The sequence below is a fragment of the Heptranchias perlo genome, chromosome 13, assembly GCF_035084215.1.
Source record: "Heptranchias perlo isolate sHepPer1 chromosome 13, sHepPer1.hap1, whole genome shotgun sequence".
Classification (NCBI taxonomy): Eukaryota; Metazoa; Chordata; class Chondrichthyes; order Hexanchiformes; family Hexanchidae; genus Heptranchias; species Heptranchias perlo.
The window spans coordinates 7,538,879-7,562,202 of NC_090337.1; the positions used below are offsets into that span (position 1 = coordinate 7,538,879).

Genomic DNA, 23,324 nt, shown 5'->3' on the forward strand with positions numbered 1-23,324 from the left:
ATCATTGCAATACATGCATTGGCTATATGAAGACAGGTAGGAATAACCCACAATAGAGTGACAGTGAGGTGGAGGGAGACAGATAGAGAAAAAGAGGAGAAAAAGAAAAAGTGAGGGAAACACTGCCAAACGGACTTGACCAAAGCACGAAACAAGCTGAAGTGTGGAAGGAGCGGCCGATTTATTTGAGGACGAGGGACGAAAGTGAAGGAGGGAGGCAGACAGATAGAAGCGGAGGAGGACAATCAGAAGTATGTGGGGAAAGAGGTGGAGAAATACAGGAGAAGTGTCCAGAAGTAAATGAGGGAAGGAAAGGGGGCGAAATTGATCTTCCACCAGAGGACAAAATGGCAACAGTGAATTGTCCTGGCTTCCCATTTTCTTCTCCGTTGAAGTTAATAGAAAAACTGATCGGATATTGCCCGATTTACACTATCGCCGCAAGTTAAAATTACATCCCACATCCCCGCTATCGGCACATTTTATGCGGCACATTTCATGCTGACATCACATATCGGAAAATAATCCTCAACAGGAAACTAAATAAAACTCTGCAATTTGGACTTTTTATGGGGAAGAAGGTCTTAGAATCATAGAATCATAGAAGTTACAACATGGAAACAGGCCCTTCGGCCCAACATGTCCATGTCGCCCAGTTTATACCACTAAGCTAGTCCCAATTTCCTGCACTTGGCCCATATCCCTCTATACCCATCTTACCCATGTAACTGTCCAAATGCTTCTTAGGCGCTGCTATGAGGGCGATATTATGTATATTGCAGGAAATTTCAGTCTTTCATTGTTAGGTCTGCAACAAGGACAGCAGCGCACTGCCACATTTACCACACTGATAGTGCCATGAGAATTGAGGTCATCAATCAAAGGTTGACTCGAGTCACACACTAAGGCAAATGTTTATTAAACGCAAGAATTGAACTGTTCCCCTGTGCAAAATTTCCAACAATTGTAGTCCGCTATTATCATAGGTGGCTGCAGTCACAACAAACACAACGGGTTCTTCAATTTTACTTTAAGTTCTTCCATTTTATTTTATTCCCGGGACATGATCGCAGGGGTTCCTTAGAAAAATGTCCTCGTTCTGGCCAACTTCAGCTGCTTCCCACTTCCCAACGTGAGAACATTGCAACCAGCGTAAATTGGTCCAGAGCAAACCAGCGAGCTGGCTCAGAAGGCCCAACATACAACTGTAGCTTGCCAGATTTATTCAGAATAGGCCCAAGGTTCAATTTCGAACGAGCCTCGGGGCGTCGGCTGCTGGTGCGCACTGCAAGTGCTCCCACAATTTCAGGCCCGAAAAGGAGACTAAACGAATTGCTCTTCCAATCTCCCTTTTATCAATGGCCTATGCAAGCACATCGGTGCCCTACACTGTGCACACAACATACATTAAACCTAACACACAGTGATGAAGAGGAAGCGTTTTAGTGGGTTTTAGCTAAAAATTAAAGATCGAGAATGGGCAGAGATTTTATTTTACATTAATCAATTATTTGAGATCATGAATTAAATATATTCACTTGCGCCATTACTAAGAAGATTATTGTGAATCCAGTAAATTTGTGATCGCCAATGACTTGACTGGAGGCAAAGCTATCATAAGCAAATTTATAGAGTTTCACTAAACAGCACTAAAGTCCTGGGAAGTTCTGACATACTGTGAATAGTGGTGTAATTCACTTATGCCTTAATTTCCTGGAACTTCTGCGGTGTAAAATGAACCCAAAGCATTAATGCAATACTCCAATTTGGGGGTAATGTTCACTTTCAGAGTTTAGGCCATAAACTATCGGAGCAGATGCAGTTCTTTATAGAAATGGTCTCGCTGCTGGATGTTTGTTAGAGCAGAAACAGAACTAGTCTGACTGTTCAGCTCACTTCCCACCCATTGGAGTAGATTTCAAATTGATAGAAACCTCATGATATTTTTTTAGACTGCTTCTGCACTACCGGTAGAACCAATGGATGCCAGGGGCAGCGAGGCATCCTGGGTTTCAGCGTTGCTATCGGGAAAATTATGGGAAATTCGGCAGATGATGCATTACCATCTTTTGTATATTATAGCATACCAATCTGTATATGGCTGGATCTACTGGGGAAAAAGTAAAGACTTGCATTTATATAGCGCCTTTCACAACCTCGGGACGTCCCAGAGCGCTTTACAGCCGATAAAGTATTTTTGAAGTTTAGTCACAGTTGTCATGTAACAAACACAGCAGCCAATTTGAGCACAGCAACGTCCCACAGACAAGAATGTGATAGTGACTAGATAATGTGTCCTTAGGTTTTGCTTGAGGGATAAATATTGGCCAGGCCACTGGGGAGAACTCCCCTGTTCTTCTTCGAAATAGTGCCTTGAGATCTTTTACATCCACCTAAGAGCACAGAGGAGACCACATCTCGAACAGGGCAGCACTCCCTCAGGACTGAGTATGAGTGTCAATCTCTGGAGTGGGCTTTGAGCCCACAACCTTCGGACTCAGAGGTGAGAATGCTACCCACTGAACCACAGCTGACAACCCGACAAACGAAGTCATTAGTCACTTCAAACGGGAAATCCCTGACGCAGTAGGGACCAGTGGAGAGTTGGTGGATTAGTTTCTCTTGCATGCCTATCCAAATCCACTGAGTTACGCCGAGGCTCTGCTGTATCGCGAACAGATACTAGTGATTCATATATCGAGAACAAAATTAGACACAGCATCGACCCCTGCTATACTTCACTTCCAATCCTTCTCCAATTCGAAAAAATCCTCTTAACTCTAACCTATTGTTTCCTGTCCATCAAACAATTTTCCCTTCATGTTGATGTATTTCCTTTTATGTCAAGTTGTTGTTACAAAAGAGCTTACTTGTCCTCCGGTGAACATTTTATAAACGATGGTTTCAATCTCTAATGTTGGGGGAATGAGATAGTCTCATGTCCCTGTGTCATGTCCTAAGTGGGGCTTAAACCCATACTACTGAGATTTAAAGGCCGCAGAGCTACCAACTGAGCCGCTGAGACAATGTACTGTACCAAAACATAAATCACAGGTTCAAAAACTACTATAAGGCAAAAGAGAAAATAAGTAAACAATAGCAGCATTTTCATAATTGAAGAAAACACTAGTATGGCAACTGTTGGTGGGAATATATATATATATGGTCTTAGGGAGGCCCTGTTCCCCTACCCACTTCCCGGTTCCGAAAGGTTTGAATCGACCCAAATTGGTTACTGCGGCGCGTACTTCATTATGAAAAACAGTTTAATACACTCAGTATTTAAGCAGCAGTTTACAGGATGGAAACTGGAGGTATATTATCCACTTTCACTCTGGGTAGGGCTCACGCCTCGGACTCTCAGCTCTCACGATCCACATGGCGTCCATTCTCTTGAATCCCGCGGATCCTGCCTTTTGCAAACTTCTTTCCTTCTTCCAACATGGGCGTTGGGCTCCTGCCAATATGTCCGCCTTAAGAACTGATCTGCTGCCTCTGGAGGGATCCACTACAAAGATACTTGGTTGAACTGTGACTTCATACACTGTTCAGCAAGATGTCCTGTTGTGCGCCGACTAAACATCCCCAGCTCAGATAATGAGGCAGGACTCGTGATGCAGACGCAGTCCATCAGCTTGATAAAAGAGTCTTGAGCGGGCCGCATCAAGCAGACCTCATCGACGTGCAGGGACAATGGCAGGACATTCAATCGCGATAGCAGGAGATGGGGTAAAGTTCCCTCATCAATATGTTGATGTTGCTAACGACATGGGACAATGGCCAGGTATTCAGCCTCATCCATATGAGATGGGCGGCTCGCCCATCCCCAGTATCTTGAACAAAGGATGAGCTGTGTCTCCACAATGCACGTGTACTACTTCGCTTATTTACTGCGCAGGATCTGTCCTGTAAAATGATTCAGAGTATGTAATGCAAACTCCAAATTTTTGGACATGTTCGACATATACTTGCATCTGTGTTACTTCTAACTGTTCCAATCCAAGTCCAGCCGAACGTTTTCACGAGTTCAGCGAGAAGTTTGGACTGATAGTTGTCGCTTGGTATAGTTCTGAAAAAGGTAGGGCATTCTTGCTCATCGCTGAGGCAGGCACAAGTAGAGAAGTAACTAACCTGCATAACAAAGAATAAATATATGAAATCATCAGTTCAGAGTTCTTTGAATTAGCTATCCCTAACGAATATGGTATATTGCAAGTTTTTCAGTTCGAATTATTTGATATTTGTATGTAATAATAACATTAAAATGGACAGAATGTAATTATAACTAATAGAACCATTTTCAATCTATTGCATAACAAAATAACAACTCACGTGATAAGATTTCAACTGGTCTGTATCGTAGTTACATCGTTTGGGAAGATTTCAACCATGCGAAATATCTAGTGAAATCGTAAACATGTTCCAAAATAATCTATTTACGATTTTACTGTCGCTATGCATAGCGACCAGAAAAATTCTTCCCCTACATCAAAATATTCAGCATTGACACGGCAGCCAACCTGAGACTTTTTTTTTTGTGGTTCACCTCCATTCGCGGCAAACTGACCGAAGATACCTAAACACCATCTTAATGAAAATGCCGTCAAATATATAACACGTTACCATCGGAATTATTGCAGCAGTCCATGCAGCTGCTACAGAGGACGTAGGTATATCACAATTAGTAATAGCAGCGACATTGGAGGAACCCGTACCTTTTTGATAATCAATTAGTTCTTCTCTGTTGACCAGAACGAGCGTTGCTTTTGACGCAATCCCCGAGGACAAGCAGTCATCGTGGATCTTATATCCCAGTGTGATATACAGAAGTAGAGTTTTATTCTCTTTTATTTCTTCTATAGCAAAAATCATGGTCTGCACCAAAGGAAAGCTTGACAAGTGAAAACTGAGGGATATATCTAAGAGGACGTGATACATAATTCAATCAGGTATTGCAGAAAATTAGTAAAACACAGCATTTTTCATGTTGCAGATAAACCGTATCCGAGGAAAAATTACTTATGCAATAAAGACCACCAGAGAGATTTTTTTGTAATCAGAGATATGATCGGAAATTCATTCAAAGGAGGAATAATGTTCCATTGCGATACATGGAATCCTGTACTAAATATCTAAATACGTTGTAACTGAAAGTGTCATCAGTTACATTTATTAAAGTTATAATTTGAATTATCTTGACTATCCTTCAATTAATATTCGCCAATGTTGCTATTTAGTTATCCAGATTAAGCAAGTAAATGAGTGATGGGGCTGAATTTTAATACATGTCCTCACAACAAAAAAAGGCTAAGATTAGTGCAGAAGTAATGGTTCAATTATCTATGCACGTTTGAAACACCCTACTTTTGCATACATTCGCCAATAAGACAAAAGAATAAATATATAACTCAAGTACAATAGTAGTTCATCTGGGTCTGTATACACAGTAGCTGAAACGATTTTAACCTTATATGAGAAAAAAAGGCAGCTCCTATCCCATTAGTTAGCAACGCATACATTATTGGACATGTAAGACGAAAGAGCATAAGGTTAAAAATACAGTATATTAGGAAAGTGACACAATTATCAACGCAAAATAGCTAAGAACTCAGTAGTATCTTTGCAGACAACCGTATTTGTTAATAACTCCAATGCGATTCAATGACTTAGCAACACCTGGTCCTCTAACATGATAAGAACACCTGGTATTTCTACTTATAAAATCAGATATACAACGGACACAGGGATTCAGACAGTTACACTGGTGTTTCATAGCAACTGTACGATAGTTTCGGACATGTTTTAATATATCTTTGCCGATAATTGTTTAAATTATAGTTATAGACACTTAACATTGCTTATCTAGTTCCAATAATACCAGCGCTGCCACATAAAAAAACGTTTGCATTCAATACCTATGTGATATATATTTAGCGTACCTTCGATGCATTACATTAAATATTAGGTATGTCATTGGAAATTCGTGTTGAGCACGCCACGATTTTTATCCAGGACTGGCAAAAGAGACGCTTAACAACAATTATATATTCTTGTGAAGATTAATGCTACGTTTAGTAAGTCTAACAATTGAAGGATCATCATTCCATGGAAATAATTCTCCGATTCAAATCATAGGAAAAAGTGATGTTATAGGACAAAGATATTCTATTTAAACCCGCCAGATGATAATTAGCCACTGAATCTAGAAACCTATATTTCGGACTGGTGATAGAGTGAAAGTGTTTTGTTGTTTTGTAAAGCAAATGAAATGATAATTTTCCACGACAAGCGGTAGATTCACATTTTGCATTCTGTTTCTGTCGGAGCAATTGTAAATGAATGAACGCCCTGAATCACATCTAAATGTGCTGTAAATATTCCACCTAGGATGATATCTCTATCCTCAAATGAATCGGGTAAATCGTCTGTAAGCTTAAGCCATAGGCACAGCAGCTAGCAACAGTACAATCAGAAACCGAGCCAGTACTTTATTGCAAGGGAACTGTCACCATGTTATCTCTAACTATGAAACGATGTGTGGAGGCAAATCTATTGATGCGGTTCCGTCATCATTAAGGGGTGGGCAATTTTACAGAGAATAGAATTCCCACCTAATAAAAATAGACAAGCTTTAAATCCCAGCAGAGAATAAACATTTTCCGATGAAACAGCAATCAGTTACCCAGATGATGCAAACGGCTTCATGCTGCTAATATTCATCACCAGATATGGGTTTTAGATATTAAGGGAACATCTTAGCACCCGTTTTGTCTCAAGCAACTGAAAATAATTTAAAGCTAAATCATAAATCAAAAGCAAAGTAAAGGAACATATTTCAGCAATTGAGAGAGACAAGAACTATTCTATTAAAATCTGCCACTGAACAAAGCCACATGTTGCTTGTTTAGACGCGACAGGAAACTGCGGCCAGGCATCTACGGCGTCATCTTTCCATATTTCCGTGACTGCAAATATATGTGTATTGGTCGCATTTAGCTGGCTTAAAATTTAAATCAGTTCTTTTCATATGTCTGCTCTGAATCCTGTTGAACAAATAATTTAATACATGACCATTTCGGGATATTATTCTTTTACATTTCAAACATTCATGGCAAAACGTGAGCCTCTGGCTTGATAAAGATTGAAAAGGCTTACTATCATCTATTTATAGAACATTTCTGTCAGCAATATTCAATTATATATTTTATGTATTGCAATCCTCAAGGCTATCAATCAGCTAGCGGGGCTGACAGTATACACATATTACCCTGCCTGAGCTTTGTTATAATACAGAACAGTAATGAAAAAGTGGTATCAAAGTAGGCAAGGTACGGAGGTTCTTCATCAAGGGGAAATCCGACTCCGACCACGACTTTGGAGTAGTTCCATGAAAGTGAGCAGTAATGTAGCAGGGAACAAGGCAGCAGCAAATGTATTCCAGAATACTGTGACAATAATGAAGGAAAGGATGGGTGACCTACAGTGAGAATGGTACCAACGGAGAGTGCAAACTGGGATTGAGGTCTGGAGAATATAATGGGATTTATAAATAAGACAGTAAATTTTTAAAAATATCTGCGGTTGGTGGCAGTAGAAGTCACCTATGTCACAGATGGCAGGTGAGCAGAAGTCAGTACAGATGGGATATGAGGAACATTGGAACAACAGTAAGCCATTCAGTCCCTGGAGCCTGCTCCGCTATTCAATTAGATCATGGTTGATATATGAACAGTAAGATACAGCAGGTTAATGCGTGGCTGTAGAAATGGTCCAAGAAGAAGGGCTTCAAACTCCTGGGGCAATGGGACCAGTTCTAGGGACCTGTACAAGACGCGTAGGTTGGACCTAAACATGGCTGGGGCAAATGTCCTAGAGGGGAGGTTAACTAGTGCTGTGGAGGAGGCTTTAAGCTAATTTGGCCGGGGGAGGGGAGCCAGGATCAAGCATCAGAGAGGAGAAACAATGTGCATAGAGGATTGGGAGAGAAATATAACATTAGAATAAAGAGCAGTCCAGAAAGAGGAGGGATCAGACGGGGGAGGAATGTAAAGCAGACGAAGGCAGGGTTGGCGTGCACGAGCATAAATAAAAGGAGCCTAATGAATAAGGTTGGTGAGCTGCACGCACATGTTGCCATATGAGGTTGTGAAATAGTATCAATAACAGAGACCTGGCTCAGATAGGGGCAGAAATGGAAATTAACTTTCTTGCCTAGAATGTATTCAGGAGGAATATAGAAGGAAAACCAGGAGGGAGGTGGCAAATACACTGTTACAGCCCTGGTAAGGGATCATGTGTTTGAGGATTCAAGGACAAAGAGTATTTATTTGGCCAGAGTTAAGCAGCAGAATAGGAATTGTTACGCCGTGGGGTGTACACCTTAGACCACCAAATAGTAGGAAGGAGATGAACGAGCAAATTTGAAAGCAAATTTAAGAAAGATTTAAAAACAATGGAGGAGTGATAATGGTTACCCATTCAATGCCCATACTTCAATTATCTTCACACAGACTGAGGGTAGAGTGTAAAGGAAAGGAGGGGGAGAAATTCCTGAAATGTGTGCAAGAGAACTTTCTTCATCAGCATGTTTCCAGCTCAATGAGGAAGAAAGCAAGACTGGTTCTAGTTCTGGGGAAGAAGTGGGGCAAGTACAGTATGTTTCAGTGGGAGAACGTTTGGGAAACAGTGATCACAGTATCATTAAGTTTAGAGTAGTTATGGAAAGGGACGAGGAACAAACAAAGGTGAAGATACTTAAATGGAAGAAGGCTAATTTCAGTGAGCTGTAAAGGGACCTGGCCCAGCTGGGTTAGAATAAAAAAATGGCAGGTGAAACAGTAAATGAGCAATGGGAGGCCTTCAAAGAGGACAACGTTCGGGTACAGACTAGAAACATTCCTATGAGGGAGAAAGAAGAGCATCCACAGCTAAAGCTCCCATGGCGACTAAAGATAGCGGGATTAAAATTAAATAGAAAAAGGAGGGTAATGATAATGCAGTTGAGAATCACGCAGAATACAGAAAGTGCACAGAAGAACTGAAAAAAAGAAATAAGAAGTGCAAAGAGAGTGTATGAATAAAAGGTTAGCGGGTAACACAAAACACTGAGGTCTTTTACAAAAATATAAATAATGAAAGGTTAGTCAAAGGAAGGGTAGGGGCGATTAGGGACCATAAAAGGGATCTTTCTGTGGAGGGCAGTGGTAGCACGGATATGAAATTGGCTGAGGGACAGAAAGCAGATGGCAGTGGTGAACGACTGTTTTCTTCAGATTGGAGGGAAGTATACAGTCGCATCCCACAGGCGTCGGTATTATGACCACTGCTCTTTATGAGCAATGGTCATATTAATGATCTGGACTTGGGTATACAGGGCATAATTTCAAAGTTTGCAGTCGACACAAAGTTTGGAAATGTAGTAAACAATGAGGAGGATAGTAGCAGACTGCAGGAGGACATAGACAGACTGGTGAAATGGGCAGACACATGGCAGATGAAATTTAATGCAGAGCAATGTGAAGTGATGCAGTTTGGAAGGAAAGGTGACAAGAGGCAGTGTAAACTAAATCGAACAATTTTAAAGGGCTTGCAGGAACAGAAAGATCTGAGGGTTTATTTATGCAAAGCTTTGAAGGTGGCAAGACAAGTTGATAAGGCTGTTAAAAAAAGTATACTTGATCCTTGACTTTATAAAAAGCAATGAAGTTATATTAAACTTTAATAAATCACTGTTTATACCTCTGCTGGAGTATGGTGTCCAATTCTATGCAGCACACTTTAGGAAGGCCTTGGAAAAGGTGAAAAGGAGATTGACTAAAATGGTACTAAAAGGGATCCCGGACTTCAGTTATGTGGAGACACTAGAGAAGCTTGAATTCTTCTCCCTAGAGCAGAGAAGGTTAGAGGGAGATTTAATAGATGTGTTCAAAATTATGAAGGGCTTTGATAGAGTAAATAACGAGAAACCGTTATCACTGGCAGGTCGGTTAGTCACCCAGGTCGCAGATTCAAGGTAACTGGTAAAGGAACCAGTGCAGAGATAAGTAGATTTTTCTACACAACGATTTTTTACGATTTGGAATGCACTGCCTGAATGGATGGTGAAAGCAGATTCAGTAGTAGCTTTCAAAAGGGAATTGGATATATATTTGAGAAGCAAAAATTTGCAGGGCTGTGGGGAAACAGCAGGAAAGTGGGAATAATTGGATAGCTCTTTCAGAGACACGATGGGCCGATGGTCTCCTGTGTGCTGTATGATTATATGATTCTACTATTTGAAATAACAGTTAAAAAGAAACAACTTTTCTCACACAATTATGTAAAAACATTTATACACAGTTCATTGCTGCTTTATTTTGTACCAGATTGAGGACTTGTACAGGGAATTATTTCACTAAGTTGATTGTTATATATTTAATTACAACTTACAAGTAAACATTTATTATTCTGGAAATTAACATTCTACATTGCCAACAGTGTTCAAATCCACAAACAAATACATTATTTTGGAAACAATAAATTTGATCTAATGGGGTTGATGCTATTGCATAACCAGCCAATTACAGAATAAAATAATATACTCCATTGATACTGCCATGTTCATCAAATAATTCATATTATCAACCTTTTACAGCTTTTTTGAAGGCACTTTGGACATTACATGCTTTCTTGTGTTGCTCTCTGGCTTAAGCAGTATAATGCTACATTTAGGAATGAAAATACAGAGAAGCAACCCAAAACTGGATGATAAAATAGCAAACACTTCTATAGCCACAGTATATTTTCCAGGAGAGCTCACGTAGGCTGGAATGAATGCTAGCCAAACAGCACAGAAGATAAGCATGCTAAAGGTTATACATTGGGCCTCATTGAAATTATCGGGCAGTTTCCGTGCTAAAAATGCAAGAATAAAACAAATACAGGACAGGAAAGCAATATAACTTGACACACAACAAAACGCTATTATAGACCCTACACTGCATTCTAAAATAATAATTTCCCTGTAATAGTTTGTGTTTTTGATAGGAAAAGGCGGCGCTATACTTAGCCATATAATACATATCAAGCTCTGAATAAACGTGAGAACGAATACGCCGAAGCGTTGCTGTATGGGTCCAAACCATTTCATTATGCTGTTATTGGGAAGTGTTGCTTTAAAGGCCATCAGTACAAGGATTGTTTTTGCCAAAACACAAGAAATGCATAAAACGAAAGCAATGCCAAACGATACACGTTGCAACACGCACGACCATAGTGACGGTTCGCCAATAAAAGTAAGGGAGCACAGGAAACAAAGAGTTAAGGCAAAGAGAAGAAGGAAGCTCAGCTCGGAATTGTTAGCCTTAACCACGGGAGTATCCTTATACTGAAAGAAAACACCAGCTATTGCTATAGTTCCACAGACTCCAACCAACGCGAGCGTCACTAATACGATTCCCAACGTCTCCCCAAAAGAGAGAAACTCGATTTCTTTTGCGGTGCATTTGTCTTTGCTCGGATTCGACCAGTATTCGAAAGGACACTGGGTGCAGTCTAAAGCATCTAGGAAAAAATTAGTAAGTGGTAAACGTAAGTCATAGGTTTTTGAGGTATCCAATTGAAAGACTTGGAAGGACAAACATGAAACTTGGGTTTCAGCATACCTGTCGTGTTACTGATCTCACCGTCAGCGCATTGTGCGCAGTCAAAGCAACAGATCGGTTGTCCCTTTCTGGATACTTTCCGTGACCCTGGGGGGCAGCTCTCTGTGCAAATTGCCTGTGGAACCTAAAGAAAATTTGATAGCAACGTTTACAGTGATATACACATTATATGAAATCTTGTGAAAAACACAATTATATTTTGTAATTCCAAATATGTGTGATTAGGAAGCAGCGTTACACGCAGCATCGTCCACTTTTTTGAAAGTTTATTACAGGTAATATCGTTTAAGAAAGGATTTAAAATGCAGAGGAATTAAATGTATTACGAAGTAAGCGGTGCATTCAAATATATCATTGAATGTACTCAAGATATAATTGTAAATATATTATATTATTTTCTCAGCGGTAACAAATTAAACAACGAGTTTTCCATTTTGCAAAGCGTAAAATAACATTTCTGGTCAATAATTTAGAACACGATTAACTCTACATCAGTGAATGACACTGAACATATATTGAAAATGTTATCAAAATATTTAGGTGCGTAGTCTTATGTCAAACAAATAAAGCCAAAATTTACATGTATTGAGCGTCTCTCACGTCTGCGAACATCCCAGAACATTCGGTAGCCAATAGATAATTTATCGAAATTGTTTTATAGGAAACCGAGGCAGCCAATTTGCACACAGCAAAGTTCCACGAAAGGCAAAATGTGCGTGGTGTATGCAAGCGTGTGTGTGAGAGAATGTGTAGGTGTGTATGTGTGCGTAGTTGTGTGTTTTAAGGGGCGGTGTGTGTGTATATAGGTGCACGTGTAGGTGTGAGTGTAAGTGGTAGGTGAATGTTTGTATAGGTGTGTGTGGCTGAAGGGGTGGGTATGTGTGTGTTGGTGCGCATGTGTGCGTAAGTGTGCACGCTTGACGGGGTGGTGTGTGCGTATAGGTGTGTGTATATGTGCGGGTATGTGTGTAGGTGTGTGTGCGGCTGTGGGGTGCGGGTATATGTGTGTTCGTGTGTGTAGGTGTGTGTGGCTGTGGGGTGTGGGTATATGTGTGTTGGTGTGTGTGTAAGTGTGTGTGTTTATATAGGTGTGTGTTGATGTGTGTGTGTGGGAGGGTGGCTGTGCGCGTTGTTAAGATTATGGCAACTAATTTTTTACAATTGTCCACAATTTAACAAAGCGATCCTATTTTTGTAAGCACCTGCTGAGAGCTTCATAGGCAGATTTTTAATAGTTAATCAAAATTTTTTATACTTACTTTTATCAACTCTGAGTTGTGCTATTTTTGGGAATGTGTATTCCATATTTTGATAGTTAAAGTTATAGGAACATAAGAATGTAGGAACAGGGAGTAGGCCATTTAGCCCCTCAAGCCAGTTCCGCCATTCAATGAGATCATGGCTGATCTGGGAACTAACTCCATTTCTGCCTTAGCCCCCAATATCTTTGGTTAACAAATGTCTATCAATCTCAGATTTAAAATTAACAATTGAACTAGCATCAACTGTCATTTGCGGAAGAGAGCTCCAAATTTCAACCACCCTTTGCATATAGAAGTGTTTCCTAACTTCACTCCTGAAAGTCCTGGCTCTAATTTTTAGGCCTATCCCCAGTGCAAGAATCCCTAACCAACGGAAATAGTTTCTCTCTATCAACCCTATCAGTTACCTTTAATTTCTTGAAAACTTCAATCAAATCACCCGTTTATCTTCTAAATTCCAGGGAATGCAACCCTAATTTGTGTAATCGCTCCTCGTAATTTAACCCTTGGAGCTCAGGTATCGTTCTAGTAGATCTATGCTGCACTCCCTCCAGAGCCAATATATCCTTCCTAAGGTGCGGTGCCCAGAACTGAACACAGTACTCCAGGTCAATTGTCATTACAGTTGGAATTAAATCATAGTTTTGCTTGGAGTCTTTGTTCAATGTTTATACAGATATACGGAGCACAGCACTAGTTATTTTAATTTTAATTAGTATTGAGATATTTTATTTAGAGGTTTCTATTACTTTCCCACAGATGCAGCTTCAAGACAATTAGACAATGACATAAGTCAACGACTAATATGACAATATAATCATGTAAACTTCAGCTTTGTAGATCTGAATCAATCAATTAGAATATAAGAATATAAGAAATGGGAGAAGAAGTAGCCTATTAGGCCCCTCGAGCCTGCTTGCCATTCAGTAAGATCATGGCTGATCTCCCACCGCAACTCCACTTTCCCGCTCCATCCCCATATCCCTTGATTTCCTTAGAATCCAAAAATCTATTGATCTCAGTCTAGAATATGCTGAAGGACTAAGCATCCACTGCCCTATGGGGTAGAGAATTCCAAAGATTCATAACCCTCTGAGTGAAGAAATTTCTCCTCATCTCAATCCTAAATTGCCGACCGCTTATCCTGAGATTACATACCCTAGTTCTTGATACCTCAACCAGGGGAAACAGCCAGGTATAAATAAACATTATTTTATACCAATGGGTTTAAATCAAACATTATTATTCTGTTTTTATTCCTCTAAAAACGGTTGTTCTTTTATCGATATGGAATGTGAAATTCCAGTTATCTGCCAATTTCTTGTTGATTTGGGGGATATTTTGCAGATTGAGAACAATAAATGCCGTACAATGGGTGTGTTGTAATGTTAGAGGTGCGGACTATGCAATGAAAAATTAAATGGAAGCACTGATCTCATTATCCTATGTCCCGGCCAACACTTTTTCCTCCACCAAAAGTACTAAAAATAGATCACCTGCCCATTAAGTCTCAATCTGGTCGTGGAATCTTACTGTGCGTAAATTGGTTGCTAAAGACGCAGACATAACAACGATGACTCCAGTTCAAAGTCATCTAATGGCCGTAAACAACTTTAGGACGTCATAAGGATGTGAAAGTGGCTATAGAAATGCATATTATTCCCTTCTATTTTCTTTTGTTCCCTCCTTTTTTCGTTCTTTCTTGCTTTCTAATAATAATATTTAGCACAGGTTAATTGTTTCAAGGTGATATATGCAATAATGCTTATTCTTTTTATCTCACCTGCAAAAATACCCTGCTAGTGTCGTCGTCTAATGAGATAACGTAAGAAGCCCTGATACCTATGTATAATTGTGCTAAACTGATATTAGGTTTTATACTGTATTTAGCCTGGGTGGAATGCCATCGTGTATTCAATGAATTAAAGTGTGGCGGATTGCATTTTATATTTATTGCAACTTCCTTTTGCTACCACAGTGTACTTTTACGTGTGAGATTGTTACATGGTAATGGCCAGCTTTCCTTCCCCTAAGAAGGGGGGTAATCCCAACAAAATAACATGAAAAAACTGCAAATGCTGGAAATCAGAAATAAAAACAGAAAAGGCTGGGAATACACAGCAGGTCAGTCATCCTCTGCAAAGCGGAAAGGCATGTCTGCTGAATGGTACATGTGGAGACGTCATATCCTGCTTTATTTTTCTTGTTTTTTTAACAGATGCTAATCGGCCTGCCGTGAATTTCCCATGTTTTAGTCGCCATCAGGGTACATCACCTTCTCATGCAATAGTTTATTTTTATTATTCACCCTTGGAATATGGGCATCCCGAGCAAGGCCAGCATTTATTGCTCATCCCAAGTTGCCCTTAAGAAGGTGGTGATGAGCTTTCTTCTTGAAACACTGCAGTCCCTATGGTGAAGGTACTCCCACGGTGTTATTATGTAAGGAGCTCCAGCACCGATGAAGGAAAAACGATATATGCCTAAGTCAGGATGGAGTGTGACGTGGAGGGGAACTTGAAGTGATGGTTTTGCCACGCTCCTGTTGCCCTGGTCCTTCTAAGTGGTGAAGGTCACGAGTTTGGGAGGTGCTGAATTGTTTAATTTACGCAGGCTGCCTTTCAATTAGTGAATACAAAATGAAGCTGTAAATATGGCAGGATTAAAAATAGCTGTGTTTGTGCCTACCAATCACTGGTTAAAGACTGTCCAGACACGTTAAAATCATAGAATCGTAGAATGGTTGCAGCTAAGAAGGCACATCGAGCCCATGCCGGCTCTTTGTAAGAGCAATCCAGTTAATCCAGTTTGGCTGTGGACCCCATGAAATCTCATGGCATCAGGTCAAACATGGGCAAGGAAACCTCCTGCTGATTACCATCTACCATCCTCGCTCAGCTGATGAATCAGTCCTACTCCACGTTGAGCACCACGTGGAGGAAGCGCTGAGTGTAGCAAGGGCACAAAATGTACTCTGGGTTGGGGATTTGAATGTCCATCAACAAGAGTGGCTCGGGAGCACCACAACTGACTGAGCTGGCCGAGTCCTGAAGGAAATAGCTGCCAGACTGGGCCTGCGGCAGGTGATGAGCGAAATAACACAAGGGAAAAACATACTTGACCTCGTCCTCACCAATCTACCTGCCGCAGATGCACCTATCCATGACAGTAATGGTAGGAGTGACCACCGCACTGTCCTCGTGGAAGTTCCGTCTTCGCACTGATGACACTATTCAACGTGTTGTGTGGCATTACCACTGTGCAAAATGGGATAGATTCAGAACAGATCGAGCAGCTCAAAACTGGGCATCTATGAGGCTCTGTGGGCCATTAGCAGCAGCAGATTTGTATTCCAGCACTTTCTGTAACCTCATAGCCCAGCATATTCCTCACTCTACCATTACCAACAAGCCAGGGTTTCAACCCTGGTTCAATGAGGAGTGTAGAAGAGCATGCCAGGAGCAGCACCAGGCATACCAAAAAATGAGGTGCCAACCTGGTGAATTTACAACACACGACTGCATGCATGCTAAATAGCGGAAGCAACATGCTATAGGCAGAGCTAAGCGATTCCACAACCAACGGATCAGATCAAAGCTCTGCAGGCTTGCCTCATCCAGTCGTGAATGGTGGTGGACAGTTAAACAACTAACGGGAGGAGGAGGCTCTGTAAACATCCGCATCCTCAATGATGGCGGAGTCCAGCACGTGAGTGCAAAAGACAAGGCTGAAGCGTTTGCGACCATCTTCAGCCAGAAGTGCCTAGTAGATGATCCATCTCGGCCTCCACCCAATATCCCCACCATCATAGAAGTCAGTCTTCAGCCAATTCGATTCACTCCATGTGATATCAAGAAACAGCAGAATGCACTGGATACAACAAAGGCTATGGGCCCCGACAACATCCCGGCTGTAGAGCTGAAGTCTTGTGCTCCAGAACTAGCCACGCCTCCAGCCAAACAGTTCGAGTACAGCTACAACACAGGCATCTACCTGACAATGTGGAAAATTGTCCAGGTATGTCCTGTCCACAAAAAGCAGGACAAATCCAATCTGGCCAATTACCGCCCCAGGTGTCTGCTCTCAATCATCAGCAAAGTGATGGAAGGTGTCGTCGATAGTGCTATCAAGCACCACTTACTGACTACTAACCTGCTCACCGATGCTCAGTTTGGGTTCCGCCAAGACCACTCGGCTCCAGACCTCATTACAGCCTTAGTCCAAACGTGGACAAAAGAGCTGAATTCCAGAGGTGAGGTGAGAGTGACTGCCCTTGACATCAAGGCAGCATTTGACTGAGTGTGGCACCAAGGAGCCCTAGTAAAATTGAAGTCAATGGGAATCGGGGGAAACTCTCCAGTGGCTGGAGTCATACCTAGCACAAAGGAAGATGGTAGTGGTTGTTGGATGCCAATCATCTCAGCCCCAGGACGTTGCTGCAGGAGTTCCTCAGGGTAGTGTCCTCGGCCTAACCATCTTCAGCTGCTTCATCAATGACCTTCCCTCCATCATAAGGTCAGAAATGGAAATGTTCGCTGATGATTGCACAATGTTCAGTTCCATTCGCAACCACTCAGATAATGAAGCAGTCCGTGACCGCATGCAGCAAGACCTGGACAACATCCAGGCTTGGGCTGATAAGTGCAAGTAACATTCGCGCCAGACGATTGCCAGGCATTGACCATCTCCAACAAGAGAAAATCTAACCACCTCCCCTTGACATTCATCGGCATTACTATCGCCGAATCCCCCACCACCAACATCCTGGGGGTCACCATTGACCAGAAACATAATTGGACCAACCACATAAATACTGTGGCTACAAGAGCAAGTCAGAGCCAGGGTACTCTGCAGCGAGTGACTCCCCAAAGCCTTTCCACCATCTACAAGGAACAAGTCAGTAGTGTGATGGAATACTCTCCACTTGCCTGGATGAGTGCAGCTCCAGCAACACTCAAGTAGCTCGACACCATCCAGGGCAAAGCAGCCCACTTGGTTGGCACCCCATCGACCACCCTAGACATTCACTCCCTTCACCACTGGCGCACCATGGCTGTAGCATGTACCATCCACAAGATGCACTGCAGCAACTGGCCAAGGCTTCTTTGACAGCACCTCCCAAACCCACGACCTCTACCACCTAGAAGAACAAGGGCAGCAGGCACATGGGAAGAACACCAACGGCATGATCCCCTCCAAGTCACGCACCATCCCGACTTGGAAATATATCTCCATTCCTTCATCGTCGCTGGATCAAAATCCTGGAACTCCCTACCTAACAGCACTGTGGGAGAACCTTCACCACACGGACTGCAGCGGTTCAAGAAGGCAGCTCACCACCACCTTCTCAAGGGCAATTAGGGATGGGCAATAAATACTGGACGCCCACATCCCATGAACGAATAAAAAAATGCCATTCTTCCACTCTTCCCATGTAGACCTGTAATGTTTTCCCTTCGAGTATTTATCGAATTCCTTTTTGAAAGCCACAAATGAATTGCTTCCACCACCCTTTCAGGCAGCGCATTCCAGATCACAACTACTTGCTGCATAATTTTTTTTTCCTCAAGTCGCATTTGTTTCTTTTGCCAATCACCTTAAATCTGTGTCCTCTGGTTCTCTGTCCTTCTGCCAATAGGAACAGTTTCTCTTTATTTACTTTATCTAAACCCTTCATGATTTTGAACACGTCTATCAAATGTCCTCTTAACTTTCTCTGCTCTAAGGAGAACAACGCCAGCTTCTCCAGTCTATCCACGGAACTGAAATTCCTCATCCCTGAAGCCATTCTAGTAAATCTTTTCTGCACCTTCTCTAAAGCCTTCACATCCTTCCTAAAGCATGGTGCACAGACTGCACATAATACTCCAGTTGTAGCCAACCTAGTGTTTTATAAAGATTCATCATGACTTCCTTGCTTTTGTACTCTATGCCTCTATAAAGCCCAGGATCTCCTATGCTTATTTAACCGTTTTCTTAACCTGTCCTGCCACCTTCAAAAAATTGTGGACATATACCCCTAGGTCTCTCTATTCCTGTATCCCTTTTGGATTGTACAAATTAGTTTATATTACCTTTCCTCATTCTTCCTGCCAAAATGTATCACTTCACACTTCTTTGTGTTAAATTCCACCTGCCATGTGTCCGCCCACTCTACCAGCTTGTCTATGACCTCTTGAAGTCTATTGCTATCCTCACGGTTTACTAAACTTCCAAGTTTTGTGTCATCTACAAATTGTAACTGTACTTTATGTTTAGCAAAGAGATAAGGGTTTCATCGTATGCTAACATTTAAATCCAGGCCCCGGGTTACAAGGATAGAATGTCAACCGAATGCCACTCCAAATCCCGTAACATTCTATTTACATAGGTATAAAAATTCAGATGTAAATTAAATTTATTTGAGGCTGTTTGTAGCATGCAAGACTCTGATAAATAGATAGTTACAACTATTATGAACTTAACTTAGAGGCATTATTCTCTTGATAGACGAACCTTGTTGTTGCCACCATTCCACACAATAGCTTCTTTATTTAGTACGATCGGCTGACCGGAAGGTGCAGAAGCATCGTAATATCCAATAGTGACAATCTCTGGGACACCATTTTTATTGACTTGCCAGTTTATCAAGTCATACGTAGCCACTGGATCCCCATTGGAATCAAAGTAGACGTTGTCACCAGAGCTAGTTGTAAAATTTACTGACTGCATGTAATGAAGTAGCTGCAAAACAGTGGAACGTGCATTATTTAATTGAGAATGAGGCACAAAATTACGTTTTTTCCACAGTGCAAGATAAAAATGCCCAGTCGGGCCTATCCATGTAAATATATTAAAATTATTGAAGTAATTGTACTGAAATAAAGTCAATAGGTATTTGAAAGATCTTCAGTGCCATTAATGTTCATAAAATCGACGTACATTAAATCTACTAAGTTACCTTTGACAAGTAACTCAGATATATTCTCAAGGAGCTCTAGTACATTTCGCGAGTAGGATTACCATCTGCAAAGACATTTTTCATCTCAAAAATATGATGTTTCTCCTGACGTGTCACATCTTCTCTTTCAGTATACATAATATTGTTACATAGAATAATATCTAATTCACAGCACAGAAACAGCCCATTCGGCCCAACTGGTCCATGCTGTGTTAATGTTCCGCGAGTGCCTCCTCCCACCCTTCATCTAACCTTATCAGCATAACCTTTTAGTCCTTAATTCCTCATGTATTTATCTAGTTTTCCCTTAAATGCATCTATGCTATTCGCCTCAGCTACTCAATGTGGCAGCGAGTTCCACATTCTCACCACTCTGAGTAAACAAGTTTGTCCTGAATTCCCTATTGGATTTATTATCGACTGTTTAATATTTATGGCCCCTAGGTTTTGATTGGTCCACAAGTGGAAACATTTTCTCTACGTCTACCGTATCAAACACTTTCATAATCTTTAAGACCTCTAATGGCCACCCCTCAGCCTTCTATTTTCTAGATAAATGAGCCCCAGCCTGTGTAGCCTTTCGTGATAAGTTTTCTGACCTTACCCGTCGAGCTCACAGGTCGGCTCCACCACCCCCCATCCCCGTTTCTTCTGTCGTTTTCCATCTTTGCTCGATCGGTACTATTCTTGCCTCTAAAACATGAATTGTGGACATAATCTAGGCTTAACACTATAGTGCAGTATGGAGGGAATGCCTGTATTGTTCGAGATATTTCCGGGTTGAGACATTAAACATTAAGTCATGGCGATATTCACGAAGAGCAGAGACTCCCTCCTCAACCAAGACGCTAAAAACATTGATCTACTATGTCATTTATTGCTTCTGCGGACATTGTTGAGCACAAATTGACAGAATTCGCCTACATAACAACAATAACCAAACTTCAAAAAGTAATTCAATTTATCAGTGAAATTTATTGAGAGATCCTGAGAACTTAATTACGATGTATATAAACTAAAGTACTTCTTAAAGAATCGCACAAGTTGAATGACATAGAAGAAAAAAAGACTAGTTCAAAATATTTTACTGCTATTTACACGTTTAAACTTCTTACCTGCCACGGTTCATAACTAGAAAGGTGCGCACATGTGCCATTTGAAAACGGGCCTTTTCCATCTTCACAGTTAAGCATGCCGTGTATTGCATGGGCGAAAGCGTAGACTGCTTTGTATACGTTATAGGAACTTCCGTCCATAGTTATGTCAGAATATGCATTGTTTACTCCGTGTAAAGATTCATGGCCTGAACATTGCTGATTTTCAGGAGCAGAATCGGATTTATTTTTGTTTTCTGATAATACAGTGCACTTGAATGTTGTTTCCCAAAATTCCTTTACTAAACTGTTGCCCGGGGATGTAGCTGGGTGAACCTTAAGAAGAAATTCGCGTAATCCTACCACTTCTGCCATATGGATTGCAGGTCCAATTGTCCCAATAAGGAATCTAATCCTTTCATCTGGAGAAAGTAATTCTGCTGTAACCCAAGCTTCGCTTCCTATCCACTGTATACCCGTCACATTTTGACGTACAATTTCTCTTAACAAAATCCGCATTTCTCCTGTGGCTGAAAACGCGACTATTAGCTTTGTTGTTGATTTTTTGATTATCTCAACAATTTCTGTTACTTTTTCCTCCGGGTCGGTTCTAGAAAACGACACTGAGAAAGCCACGCAAATTCCCAGCTTTTCAATGTCTTCCATAAAAGCTTGCATTCCAAAATTCCCATAGTCATTGTTGCTTCTAATGGTTCCGATCCATGTCCATCCAAACGTTTTAATGAGCTGAGCTAAAAGTTTGGACTGATAGTAATCACTTGGTATTGTTCTGTAAAATGCAGGGTATTCCTGTCTATTGCTGAGACATGCGCACGTGGAAAAGTAACTAATCTGTTGGGAAAAAAAAACGCCAGTAAGTCATGCACGATAGAAACCAATGTCAAAGAAGATAAAGTTTATAGGATATAATACTGATTATAACGACGTTTAGAAAAGTTACATGATTTAAAGAGCATCTTTTTGAATCTAATTACATTGAGGTTATAGTTTCTAAAACAACAATTAGCTTTCTCGCTTGGTTGCATCAGTTCATAAAATTAACATTGTGTATTAGAGAACAATCAAATATAAACCCATTCTAATATTTTAGTACACCCCAAGTACAACGCATGTGCCGTATTAAGAATACACCTGACCTGTTATTTGCTTATACTAGCATATAAATCAATATATTCAATAGTGTATTGTTGCTATGATTTGTGCTTGGACAAGAATGGTTCTATTAAACGCCTACCTTACCAATGGGATTCTAAAAGGACCAATTGTCCTTGCTATTGCGATGGATTCGGAGGATCCGCCGCCCCCAACCATCGCCAAGACATTGGGAAGACCTTTGCAATTACTGGCAGAAATAAGTTCTTCCATTCCATTCGCAAGAGTCAGGGCGGCCTTCGTAGCAGTCGTAGGTGAAGAACAGTCATCGAGAATTCTGTAGCCCATTGTAATATTTGGAAGCAGTGTCTGGCTTCTATTGATTTCTTCTATGGCAAAGATCATAGTCTGCACAAGACGGAAAGATCTGAAATCAAAACTGTAGAGTACAAAGTACTGGTTGGTGGACATGTACACGAGCTTCCTTTTACCGTATTTCGCTTCGATGTTCCTAACATTTGCGTAATATTGGTTGTAATCTACGTGATGCATTCACTACTTATAAGGAAAGTTGAAATAGCTTACAGAAGTCGGAATGTTGACAAATAAATTAGGTTCTATACCTTGACGACATTAAGTACTATTTTGCATGATATAAGGTGTATTTTAATGCATATGTTAATACTAAATTCATTAAATAGATAGCTTATCTTTATTGAACTTTTCCTATTAAGAACTTGCATGAAAATACTTGCTGTGAGCTATCCATAGAAATATAACGGATGATGCCCAAAGAGACAAAAACAGGAAATAATCCCTCAGTAAGGGCATCTATTACATTTCGGATCATTTCAATACATTGCTGATTTAAAATGATTCCTTTCCATTCCCGTCTTTTTTTAATTCAGTTTTTTTCTTTTTTGACGTGAAATTTATTTGTATCCTCTCTTCGAAATGTGTTTTAACCCGTTCGCTAATCCGTTATATTTTGTGCACATGTTTTTACTTTTAGACCGATGACAGTTGGAGATAGATAGATAGACAGATAGAAGTGTTGATATTAACCAACATAAAGTCACGTAGAAAGCTGCCTAGTCGAACTTCAGAAAGCCCTGTGCTTGTAATGATAATAAAAGTTTCATACGGAAAATATTAAACTGGAGCTCGGAACTGAAATGGAAGAGCTCATTGCATGAACGCGAAGCAAAATAGTTAGCTCCCATTACGATTAGTAATTTGTTATTTCTTTCGTTTTGGGGGTTCTGTGAGGGGC

At 40.8% G+C, this 23,324-nt stretch overlaps 1 protein-coding gene across 1 annotated transcript; it reads right to left on the reverse strand.

Moving 5' to 3' along the window:
- Window positions 1–10,627: 10,627 nt before the first annotated feature.
- LOC137330978 (extracellular calcium-sensing receptor-like) lies at window positions 10,628–22,456 on the reverse strand. Its single transcript, XM_067994556.1, has 5 exons — window positions 22,194–22,456; window positions 20,960–21,785; window positions 19,400–19,627; window positions 11,643–11,766; window positions 10,628–11,541 (listed from the first exon to the last, which is right to left on the reverse strand). Exons 1-5 carry the CDS (start codon window positions 22,454–22,456, stop codon window positions 10,628–10,630), a joined length of 2,355 nt encoding a protein of 784 aa, XP_067850657.1.
- Between the last annotated feature and the right edge of the window lie 868 nt (window positions 22,457–23,324).